The sequence below is a fragment of the Dasypus novemcinctus genome, chromosome 21, assembly GCF_030445035.2.
Source record: "Dasypus novemcinctus isolate mDasNov1 chromosome 21, mDasNov1.1.hap2, whole genome shotgun sequence".
In the NCBI taxonomy this organism is placed as follows: Eukaryota; Metazoa; Chordata; class Mammalia; order Cingulata; family Dasypodidae; genus Dasypus; species Dasypus novemcinctus.
Window position 1 is genome coordinate 81,556,563 of NC_080693.1, and position 12,531 is coordinate 81,569,093.

At 42.6% G+C, this 12,531-nt stretch overlaps 1 protein-coding gene across 7 annotated transcripts in view; it reads left to right on the forward strand.

Annotated features, from left to right (window-relative positions):
* The window catches only part of SEC14L1 (SEC14 like lipid binding 1), a 67,832-nt gene that overhangs the window by 35,208 nt on the left and 20,093 nt on the right, over positions 1-12,531 (forward strand). For all 7 annotated transcript variants that reach the window (XM_071210827.1, XM_058284795.2, XM_058284793.2 and 4 more), the window contains 4 exons: positions 7,370-7,519; positions 7,627-7,758; positions 10,148-10,276; positions 11,084-11,318. In XM_071210827.1, the coding sequence (XP_071066928.1) occupies positions 7,409-7,519; positions 7,627-7,758; positions 10,148-10,276; positions 11,084-11,318 (607 nt within the window). In that variant the 5' untranslated portion in view covers positions 7,370-7,408. The remainder of the gene's footprint in view (positions 1-7,369; positions 7,520-7,626; positions 7,759-10,147; positions 10,277-11,083; positions 11,319-12,531) is intronic.

Consider the following 12,531-nt stretch of genomic DNA (forward strand, 5'->3'; position numbering starts at 1 on the left):
TCCAAAATTTGGATTTATCTGATTGTGTCCTCAGGATTACTTTCAGGTTAAGCATTTCTGTTAAGATGTCCACTGAGGTCTTGTGTTCATCATACTAGATTGTCAGATTGTCCCACCATTGATCCTAAGTTGGATCCTTTGGTTAGGGCAGCTCCTGTAGGATCTTTCCATTATAAATGCCCTTTGTCCCTTTGTAACCAATAATCTGAAGAACGATAATTTGAGATTTTGGTATTCTAACAGTCTTTACTGTGGTTTTAGCACCAATTGATGATCCTTGACCCAGTCAGTTATTTTACCTTGGTTGTTGCAAAGTGGTAATTTTTCTGATCTTTCATTCCTTCTTTGTCACTAATGGGCATTTTTTTGTAAAGCTACCCACCCCCTCCCCCCACCCCACCCCACCCTGACCCAGTCTTGACTTTCACTGTGGTTTATAATCTTTCCATCTTTCTTCTTCTTTTTGTTTCCTTCTGGTGTTCACACCAGAATGGGCTGGAGGAACCCTCCAGGCGGTGGCCTGTGCCTTACTGTCAACATGTCCCTGTCAGGCACTGAGCACTTCCTTGTTTTCTGGTAAAAAAAATGTTTCACTCATTTTGAACTTTCCTTGTACCAGACTTGTAATCAGCCATTCTCCAAGGAATCCTGATTCCTTTTTGGTACTGAATGTTATTTAGATATCAAAATCTGGTTGCCAAGTTTGCTCATTGCTGCTGAGGTGTTATCATTTCTAATCCCCTCTGGTGGCTAGAACGAGGGCATATAATAATGTTCTTTATAGAATTAGAATGCTCCTGTTTTTCAGGGGCTGTTAACATGCCTTGTAGATACTTATATAGATTGTAGTTTATGCTGAAAAGCCGGAGTACTGGTATCTACAAGCAATTCCTTTTCCATAACCCTCTAAGAAGCTATGGTTTTATCTGCTAACAAGCTGCAGAATTTATTAACCTTACATATCTCTGAAAGATAAGTCATGGTGAGGGAACAGGGAACACAGAAACAAAAGGCTGGATTCATTTGTTTATTTAGTGAGCGTTTATTCTGTAATTTAAAAGAATGTTTATTGAGTAGCGGCTTTGTTCCAGGTACTGGCTAAGTCCTGGAGATACAAGGAGAAATGGGCTTGTCTCTGCTCTGGGGCTGAGTGACACATGTGGAAGCACGATGACAGGATTCAGAGGAGGCAGCAGAGGGAGGAGTGGACATGCTTACTGACCCCTTTTTCCACTGGCAGAGCTTTGGAGAGGCATATACTGAGTCCCGGCGTTAGTCGCTCTTTACCCTGGATGCCTTAAATGTCGTGAGGTTGGGGTAAACCAGGATAAAATTGGGTGACTGCAGACATGAGTTTCCACGGATGGGTACTTTTACAGGGAATGGAAAATTTTTAGTATATTTTAAATTCAAGGGGAAGCTGTGTGGGTAATGTCTTATGCTGACAACTTCTCAAGAATTTAAAGGAAAAAAAAAAGAATTTAAAGGAAGTCGTGGGTATTTTGAAAATAGTCTAACTCAGATACTTAAACAGCTTAGGCTGTTTCTTGGTCAGTGTTTACCTGTTGTCTCTTCCCTCACTGTGAGTTAGCAATTTTGTTTGTTTGAAGTTCTTGTATTCTCAATTTCTTGGTACTTCATAGTGCTAGAATGTACAAAGCCAGCTTTTTTTCCCTTGAATAGAGTCCAATTTTTAAAAAGGCACTTTAGACAGTTTTCACTGTCGTTGTACAAAAAGTGATAATCGGCAATTTTTGTTTAGAACTAGTTGTACTTGTGTTTGGTACTTAATGCTAAAAAAATTATTAGAGCCTCATGTGACTGACCTTTGGTATGATCTGAGCCACTGAATCAACTTCTTAAATGCTTTTTTATTATAATATGCATTAAGAAGCAAATATTTAGGAATAATCATAAATAAAGCCTTTCTCGTGAGGAAAAAAAAAGCATGTAATGTGTGATTTATCAAGACTGTGGCAGTGATGGAACTCAGACTGTCTTTGCGAGGAGAGGGAAATAGATAAACGTGGAAGAATGTGTTTTCAACTGCCAGAGTAAAAACATTTTAACCCGCAGATGCGGGAAGTCACTGCATGAGGGTTAGCCTCCCCGGTCCTGACCCGCACGCGCGCTCCGGTCCATTTTCTGCACACCTGACTGATGCGTGCTGCCCTCTCCCCTCTGCTGGGGGAGCGCCAGCTGTGGCCAGCCGGGCTCTCGGCGTCTGGACCGTTAGCCCCTCGTCCCCCGTTGCAGGAGCTCCTCTGGAGTGCTCTGCCCAGCATCGCGGCCTGTAAACTAGCCTTGCTGTGCTTTGAGGTCCAGCGTAAGTACCTCCTCCCTGGTGAGGCCTCTCCCAAGCCTCTGTCCCTCCACGCTGGCGGGTCCTTTTTGCCCTGCGTCCTGTTCACGTCTCCCCTGCTGACGTGCTGCTTCCCCTCTCTTTTGCCCCCTCGTGTTCTGCTGCCTAGCACCGTGCCTTGTAAGCAGGCAGGGGAGCTCGGCACCAGCGCTCCCGATCGCAGCGCTGCGGAGGGAAGACGAGACCCGCGTGCGGAAACGCAGGCTGCTGTGAGCAGACTTGAAGTGACTGCCCTGGTGGGCCACTGCACGGTGCTGGGGGTCTTCAGGGTAGCTTCTGTGATACAAGTGAAGCCTGTATTCAGGTGGTCGAGCAGGTGGACGTCAGGGAGCTTCTCCGTGAAAGGCAGGGTTTTCAGTATGATGGTGCTCCAGGACGACTTGCCCCTTGTGAGAGTGAAAGTACAGCAATTGTGCTATTTTCATTAGTGTTTTTAACACTGTAAGTTATTTTCTTAAACCTGTTAAGGTGGAAGTCATAGATGTCCCCCCTCCCCCAGGCACTTCAGAATTATGTATATGAATGTGGTTAAAAGAATAAATTTTAGGTTGTATATATGTTACTAGACTAAAAATGAAAAGATAAAATATAGGAGGGGCATCTGAATCTAAGTACCTCCTTCCAGCCCCTTCCCCGTGGTGGGAGCAGAACTGCCAGGGCCAGCGAGCGTCTTGGGCTTCCTTTTTCACACCCCTGCTCCCAGCCTTCGAGCTCAGTGTCCCGTGGTCGTGCTCTCCTGAGCGCTGGGTGGCTTATGTTTTAGTGTGCATTCAACAACGTCTTAGTTCAGTAATCTTTGTGGATTGCACAGAGCAAGCTAAATCTAGATTTCAGGTGTGATTTCCAAGAGGTATTTTGTTTGTTTGTTTTAAGAAAATTTTTATTTTAGGACCTTTTTTTTTGTAGGTTTTTAAATTTTTATTGTCTTTTTAAAAAAAGATAAATAGATCACATAAAATGTTACTGTAAAAAATGTAGGGGAAAGCAGATTCGGCTCAACTGATAGAGCATCCACCTACCACATGGGATGTCTAGGGTTCAAACCCAGGGCCTCCTGACCCATGTAGTTAGCTGGCCCACACTCAGTGCTGATGTGTGCAAGGAGTGCCGTGCCATGCAGGGGTGTCCCCTGCGTAGGGGAGGCCCCTACATACAAGGAGTGCGCCCCACAAAGAGCCGCCTCGCGTGAAAAAAGCACAGCTTGCCCAGGTGTGGCGCAGCACACACGGAGAGCTGACGCAGCAAGATGACACCACTAAAAGAGACACAGATTCCCTGTGCTGCCAGGAATGCAAGTGGACACAGAAGAACACACAGCGAATGGACACAGAGAGCAGACAACGGTAGGGAGGGAAAGAGGAGAGAAAGAAATAAAAATAAATAAATCTTTAAAAAATAAAACCTAGGAGGTTCCCATATATCCCACTCCCCACCCCACCCCCGCTCCTCCCACATCAGCATCCCCTTTCTTTTCTTTTTAAGTCACATCTACTTCCCTCAACTTCCCCTTTCATCAGTAAGGCACACTCATTGCATTTGGGGAATACATCCTGGAGCACTGCCACACTGCATGGACCGTAGTTTCCATTGTAGTTCACACTCTTCCCCAGTCCATCTAGTGGGTTTTGACAGGATATACAGTGTCCTGCATCTGTCCCTGCAGTGTCATTCAGGACGACTCCAAGTCCCGAAAATGGCCCCTATCACACCTCTTCCTCCCTCTCCCTGCCCTCAGCACTCCCGTGGCCACTGTCTCCACATCAATGCTACAATTTCTTCCATTGCTAGAGTCACTACAGGTCTATAGTAGAATACCAGCAAGTTCACTCCAGTTCATATTATAAGGAAGTGTTTTTTTGTTTGTTTTGTTTTAGGAGGTACCAGGGATTGAACCCAGGACCTTGTGAATGGGAAGCAGGCACTCAACCACTGAGCTACATCCGCTCCTCTCTAAGAGTTTTAATGCATTATATAGTCAATCTTTTATTTTTTTAATTAAAGTTTTTATTTTGAGATTATAGATTCACCTTTAGTTATGAAAATACCACAGAGAGATCCCATGTGCCCTTTTCCCATTTCCCCAATGGTAACATCCTGCTAAACCAGTAAATATGACAAACAGGATAGTGAAAACGATACAGTCAATCTAAAATGGCCCTCTTGTTGCACTTTTATCGCCACACCTACTTCCTTCCTGCCCTTACCCTTCCTTGACCTCCGGCAACCACTAATCCATTGGCCATTTCAGTAATTTTTTGTAGCACAGAAGCTTTTAGGCTTTTTTCACTCAGCATGTCATTCTGGAGAGCCAGCCAAGCCGTTGTGGGCCATTCCTTTCTAGTGCAAGCAGTATCCCATGGTCTGGGTGGACCACAGTTTGTTCAACCAGTCACTAGTAGAAGGACATCTGGGTTGTTTCTAGTTTGGAACTCTTATGAGTAAACCTGCGGTGAGCATTCATCTACAGGTATTTGTGGGGGCATAAGTCTTCGTTTCTTGAGGATAAATGCCGTGAGTGCCAATGCTGGGTAGTATGATAGTTGACTTTCAGAGACTGCCAAACTCTTTTCCAGAGCAGTCGTTCCATTTTTTATTCCTGCCAGCCATGTATGAGTGATCTGGTTTCTGTGTCCCTGCCAGCGTTGGTATGGTGACAGTTTTTAATTTTAGCCATTCTAATAGGTGTATTAGTGATACTCCTTGTGGTTTTCATTTGCCTTTTCCTGATGGGTACTGGCTAGTTTAATGAGCATCTTTGTGTGGGCTTATCTGCCATCTATATATTCTCTTTGGTGAAGTGTCCATTCATATCTTTTGCCCACTTTATACCTGGGTTTTTTAGTTGTTTTATTTTGAGAGTTCTTTATAGATTATAGATATACGTTTTTGTCATATATGCAGTTTGCAAATATTTTTTCCCAGTCCATAGCTTTTCTCTTTTTTTAAAAAAGATTTATCTTATTTACTTATTTCTCCCCACCTCCTTGTTGTTTGCATTCGCTGTGACGTTTGCTCTGTGCTGTCTTCTCTCTCTAGGAGGCACCAGGAGCTGACCCTGGGATCTCCCATGCAGGAGGGAAGCGGATCGCCTGAGCCACCTCCTCTCCCCATTTTGCTGCGCCTCCCATTTTGTTTCCTCTCTGGATCTCTTGGTTGCATTGTCTCCTCTGTCATCCTGTTGTGTCACCTTTCTTCATCAGCTCACTGGCTTGCTCATCCTCTCCAGGAGGCACTGGGAACTGAACCCAGACCTCCCGTGTGGTAGGTGGGAGCAGTTGCCTGAGCCACATCTGCTTCCCCCTAGCTTTTCTTTTTGAAGTCCTTTTAACTTTAACAGAGCCAAAGTTTTTAATTTTGATAAAGTCTATTTTATCTACTTTTCCTTTTATTTATTTTTAAAAAGATTTATTTATTTAATTTCCCCGCTCCCCCGGTTGTCTGTTCTCTGTGACTGTTTCTCTGCGTCTTGTTTCTTTTGTCCGCTTGCTTCTGTTGTCGTCAGCGGCACAGGAAGTGTGCGGCGGCGCCATTCCTGGGCAGGCTGCACTTTCTTTCGAGCCGGGCGTCTTCTTACGGGTGCACTCCTTGCGCGTGGGGCTTCTCTACGTGGGGGTGGTGGTGCACTCCTTGCGCGCATCAGCACTGCACATAGGCCAGCTCCACACAGATCAAGGAGGCCCGGGATTTGAACCGCGGACCTCCCATGTGGTAGACGGACGCCCTAACCACTGGGCCAAGTCCGTTTCCCATACTTTTCCTTTTATGTTTTGTGATTTTGGTGTCAAGTCTCAGAACTCTTTGACTAGCCCTAGACTACAAATATTTTCTCCTATTTTTTTTCCTAAAAGCTTTACAGTTTTGTGTTTTACTTCTAAGTCCGTGATTGAGTTTAATTTTTGTATAAGGTGTGACACTTACTTAGATTGAGGTTAATTTCTTTTTCTCTTTTCTTTTTTTACCTGTGAATGTCTAATTACTCCAGCACTAGTTTTTGAAAAAGCTATCATTCCTCCATTGAATAGCTTTTGCACCTTTTTCAAAAATTGGTTGGGCATGTTTGTGTGGGTCTCTTTCTTGTGTCCCTTTTCTGTCCCATTGATCTGTGTGTCTGTCCCTCTGCCAGTGCCACTCAGTCTTGATTACTGTAACTATAGAGTAAACCCTAATTTCAGGTAACATGATTCTTCCCAATTTATTTTCCTTTTTTTTTAAAAGGAAAAGTCAGATTTAATTTGAAGAGAAAAAAAATCAGAAATTGTCTAAAAAAATAACAGAGCATATCAAATCCTGAAAAAGAGCTCTGCATCTTGTGATTACATTTTTTAAATTACATGTTTTTGTAAGGTTGCAAAAAATAAAAATACTGTTTAGCTTAAAAATTTGCGAGTTATCTACAAATCATGAAGGATACTTGGTTATTTCTTAATATCAAAATTTACACAGACTTCTTTCACTGTCTTTGGTATTTAAAGAGGTAACAGTACAGAGTCCCCTACTTTTCACACAGGACAAATTCTTTTATTTCAGCCAACTCTCAGTGGAGGGGCAACTAGTACAACACCATCCATCGCCTCGTACAGAAGGCATGGGAATATTCCATTTTGTTGATTTAGCTATCTCTTTTCATGTTTCTTCATCAGTTTCTATTGCGGTCACAGTTTCTTCCACATCTCCCAATATCATATTTAAATGTTGATTGTGAGCACACTGTACTCTGCCTCAGAGTCTGGGTTGTTTCTCTTTTTCACGGAAATTCGGTCATCCTGGCTGAGCCTCGTAAAATCCAGGGCTCCTCTGCTGTGGTGCTTTGTTGTGGTCCACATCATCCGCTGTATTTCAAACCCTGCACCCTTTCTCCTGTTTTCCTTTTTAAAAATTGTTTTAGCTATTGTAATTCCTTTGCCTTTCCATATATATACATATTGTTCCACAGAGAATATCAATGACAAACTATCAGATTGTATCTTTTTTCAGTTTCTCTCTTTTTTAAAATTCATTCATATACAGGCCTATGAAAGGAGGTTTCCGACTTGTCCTTTGATTCCGATGTTTGTGGATAGTGACACCGTGAATGAATTCAAGAGTGAAGATGGGGCTGTTCACGTTATTGAGCGGCGCTGCAAACTGGACATAGATGCACCCAGACTGCTGAAAAAGGTAACCAGAGACACTTAAAAGGCAACTCCCCCCAAACCAAAATACCTATAGCTTTTCTTGCAAGTGGGTTTTCTTAATAAACCCTTTTTCTCTTTATTTCTGTACAGATTGCAGGAGTTGACTATGTTTATTTTGTCCAGAAAAACTCACTGAATTCTCGGGACCGCACTCTGCATATAGAGGCCCATAATGAAACGTTTTCTAATCGGGTCATCATTAATGAGCACTGCTGCTACACCGTGAGTATTTGGCATGCAGTGAGAGACGTGCTGATAAGTTGCTTCCAAGAATTGTTTGGCCATGATTTGAAGCAAAGTAGTTCTTAGCCTTAGAGGGCAGTTCTTCATCAAATACTGTCACTTATTTCAGATGAGGAGAGTGGCAGGGGTGGTTCATTGCAGATTGGGATTGGGTTGCTTTTTTTTTTTTAATGAATCAATTTTATTGGTACATGTTAATAAAGCATACCATTCACCCAAAGTGTACAATCAGTATATTTGGTATAATCACATAGTTGTGCATTCATTACTTCAATCATTATTAGAGCATTTTCATTTTTTTAAAGAAAAAACAGACAGGTGAAGATTCTTCACTTCTCAATCTCTCTATGCTCAGACTGGATTGCTTTGTTGTGGCAAAGTAGCCTAGTGATAAGATATATTAGTTCAGCCAAAGGGATGCTGATACAAAATACCAGAAATTGGTTAGTTTCTATAAAAGGTATTTATTGGGGTAGAAGCTTACAGTTACCAGGCGTAAGTCACAAGTTACCTCCTTCACCAAAGTTTATTGCCCTGTGTTGGAGCAAGATGGCTGCCAACATATGTAAGGGCTCAGGCTTCCTGGGTTCCTCTCTTCCCGGGGCTTGTCTGTCTCTGGCCTCAGCTGCTCTGTTATCGCCACAAGGCCAGCTGTAGGCTATTAGGTGAATGGCTTGTTTCTCTTCCCGAGGCCTTCTCTCTTTCCTCATGACCAAGCTCTTCTGTGTGCTTACTTTCTGGGGCTCCAGCTCAAGACTCCAGCACCAAAACTCCAACATCAAAACTCCAACTAACTCCTCTGCTTTGCCATGTAGTTTAACTGTGAGTCCTCACCCACCAAGGGGGCAGGGACTCAACATCCTACTGACATGGCCCAATCAAAGCCCTAATCATAGTTTAATCGTGCCCAGGTACAGACCAGTTTACAAACATAATCCAGTATCTGTTTTTGGAATTCATAAACCGTATCAAATTGCTACATAAGGTGATATATTTTTTAATATTGCTTTACTATGTCACTTCTTTTCTGGTCCCAGTCTTAACACTCTAGAAATATATACTGAAGTACCCAAGATATTGTTTACCGTTTTGATTAGAACTAAGAGCAGTTATCTCTTTCACCATCTTTGTTTTACCCTGTTCATTTTACCACCCTGTTTCAAGATATTTTTATTACTAGATTATTAGACTAGCCTCTTAATAGTCTCTCTGCTTCTCCTTTTATCATCCTACAATATATTCTCAACACTGAAACTAAAGTGATTCATTTAAAATATGTCAGGGGAAGCGGATGTGGCTCAAGTGATTGCGCGCCCGCCTACCATATGGGAGGTCCTTGGTTTGGTTCCTGAAAGTGCCTCCTGAAGAAGACAGCAAGCTGTCGTGACAGGCAGGCATGGCAAGCTGATGCAACAAGATAACGCATCAGGAGATACAAGGAGAAAAACACAGTGAGAGATACCACAAAATCAGGGAACAGAGTGGCTCAAGTGATAAGTCTCTTCCCTCCCATATTGAAATTCCTGGGTTCGGTTCCAGGTGCCTCCTAAAGAAACTAGATGAGCAGGCACAGCAAGTGTGAACAAAGGGGGTAGGGAGAAATACATAAATAAAATCTTTAATAAAATAAAATATGTCAGATATGTCTCTCAAGGCTAGAAACCCTGCAGTGTATCCACATTTCACTCTAGTAAAAGCCCAGAGCCCTCTGAGCCTCACAGGGCCCTGTGTTCTCTCTTAACCCAGCTCTCCTGTGCCTCCTCCATTGTGCACAACTGCATGACCCTCCTACTGTCTGATCATGTGGACCCCTTCCCCCAAGAACCTTGGCTGTAAGTGCTCACTCTGCTGGAAACACTCCTCCCCAGATACTGGCTAGACTCCCTCCCTGGCCCCCTTCTGTCTTTTCCCAAATTTCCCCTTCTCTATGATGCCAGCACTGATCACTATTGAGTTCTGCAACCTGCAGACACCCCCTCCCCATCCTTCTAACCCTGCTCTGCCTTTCCATTTTTCCACAGCACTCATTGTCCAACCACTATGTGGTTGGACATACAGTGACTGTCTTCCCCTGCTAGACTGTAACTTCACGAGGCAGGAACCTGTGTTTTGTTGATGATGGAGATCAGTGCTTGTCAAGCAGTACTCAATAAGTTGAAGGAATGAACCAAAAATGAAGCTCTCCTTTGTAGTCATTTTGTAGCATATTTTGAGAATATTATTTGGACCCTTCATGATTTTGAACCTCTCTAATTTTTCCATCTGCTATTTTTGTGATGATAACATCGTTAATAAATGTTTCCTTCTGGTTACTAGTAGTCTCAGTTGTCAGTATAATTAATGGGAATACTTTTTCTTGTATCTGCAGGTTCACCCTGAAAATGAAGACTGGACCTGTTTTGAACAGTCTGCAAGTTTAGATATTAAGTCTTTCTTTGGTTTTGAAAGCACAGTGGAAAAAATTGCAATGAAGCAATATACTAGCAACATTAAAAAAGTGAGTCTGTCTTGGGATTTTATGGAAAAGGGTGAAGAGGAGTCTCTGAGGTGATCTGAGTTGGCAGTCTTTCTGGAAGATGGGAAGGAGCTAGTCAGGGATTCCTAGCCACTTGCTTTGTCCTTCTAGCATCTTGTATCCTGGGAGTGGAGGGAGGAGATGGGGTACAGACAATGTCAGATGCCAAGGGAGGCAAGCAGGAGTATGGAGCTCCTGGCCTTGGCGTTCTCTGCTTGAATTACTGGGAAAGGTTAAAGTTGGGGTGAGGCAGTAGCAGCTGGCTTAAAGCCCCCGGTTCTGCCCGTGGGTCTGCTGATAGAGGTGCTATTGTACTGACGAAATACTTGCTCTCTGGGCTCTCGGGGCTCCCTGGCTAGTGGGTTACCAACTTTGTTGCCTGGGGACTCTCATTCTTAATGCTGTTGCTCATCCCTGCTGGAGATTTTTTTTTGAAATGTATCAGTGCAGGACTGTGGAGTGCTGTTGGAAGGCTTGCTTTATTTTCAGGGTGTTGTATTGGAAGCAATTTAGATTGAGATATAAAGCACTTATTGAGTACAAATCGGGTGAATCGGTGTTTTAAATTAGTCATATAAAAATTCTTTCTCTTTAGATACTGTTTCCTGGATCTTTAGAGAAGAGGAAATATTAAGGAAAAAATTAAGGAATACAAAAGATCAAGGCAGTTGACTTTTTTCCTATTTATTCTGTAGCAATGTAGATTTGATTTAAATTTTTTAAAACCTTGAGGAATCAATAATTTGCATATTGTATACATACTAATCCTAACATTGGTTTGTTTTACAGGGAAAGGAGATAATCGAGTATTATCTTCGTCAGTTAGAAGAAGAAGGCATAACCTTTGTGCCCCGCTGGACTCCACCTTCCATCACGCCCTCCCCAGAGACGTCTTCATCATGCAAGAAACAAGCGGCGTCCATGGCTGCGGTCACCCCAGATGCTGCCCTGGACGAAGGGTTGAGCTGTGAGGCCTTCAGCAACTCCGCTGCAGTCCCTGAGCTGGTGGTGGGGACCCCTGATGGTGAGTCTGAAAGATGCTTTGTTCTTACAGCACAACTAGTCGAGTATATGGAGTCGTTTTCTCTCTCTTACCTTCTCTTCTTTCCTTTGGGCCTTTAGAGATTCCACAAAGAAACACATTGGTCTTATCGTTCTTGCTCCTGTCCTCTAGCTTATATAACACATTCATTTTATTTTTTTCTTAGAATGAAAAAAACATAGAATTTCTTTTTTAATAGGCAGGGAAGTTTATATTAAAAGTTATTCTTTTAGTGAGACCAGGAAATGTTTTTCGTTTGTTTTAGTTGAAATTATCTTTAGGGAACATTAAGGCAGCAGTTAATCCTTCTAACATACAATTACTGTATCATCATCTTCCTCAGACACTTTTTATGCCAAGTATGTGCCAGGCACTGCTCTAAGCCCTGTAGGGACAGTCACGCATTTCATGATGGCTCCTTTGAGGTAGGAGACATTTATTACTCTCATGTTACACACAGGTGAACTGACTCCCAGAGAGTGAGTGACTGGCTCACTCCCACAGCCGGTTAGGGCAGAGCTGGGACCACCCCAGTAGGCTGGCCCCTGAGCCCACTGTCATGTGCCACCTTTATGTTTACTGGGCAGACGAACAAACCTTTTTTTTTGTCAAAAGTTAGAACACAAAAAAATAAGAAACTGTAAGAAAATTCTACCATTCAGAAGTTAAAACATTGGTATATATCTTTTCATGTTTCTCTCTTCAGCTTAACTTTGCCATTTGTTGCCTTTGTAAGGTACCAGGTAGCAACCATTTTAATTGGTCTGTGGCTACATTTTACTTTTCACCTTTTTCTTTGTGGTATATATGCTTTTGCTTCTTACTTTTCCAGTTTATGGTATAGTATCATGGAAAAGAAGTCTTCTTATAATCTTGAACAGGGTAGCTCTATCCAGAATAGCTGTAGATCCACTTCTTTGTTTTATTTCATGGTTTTTATGTCATGTATAACTTCTTTATATGACTTAATTAAACCAGTCATTAAATATCTTTTTATTCATTTGATCATGGTCAGTATTGAGGTTCTGCAAGTAGAATGGTAATCAGGGAAAGAGAATTCAGTCAGAAAGTTTACCTGTGGTTGGTCAGCGGCTTGATTTTAAAGACTGTCATTGAATTTCTCAAGTGTGGGTGGTTTAAATCTGCCGTCCCTATAATCCCATTTGCTTCTAAGACTCTGGGGCCACACATTAAC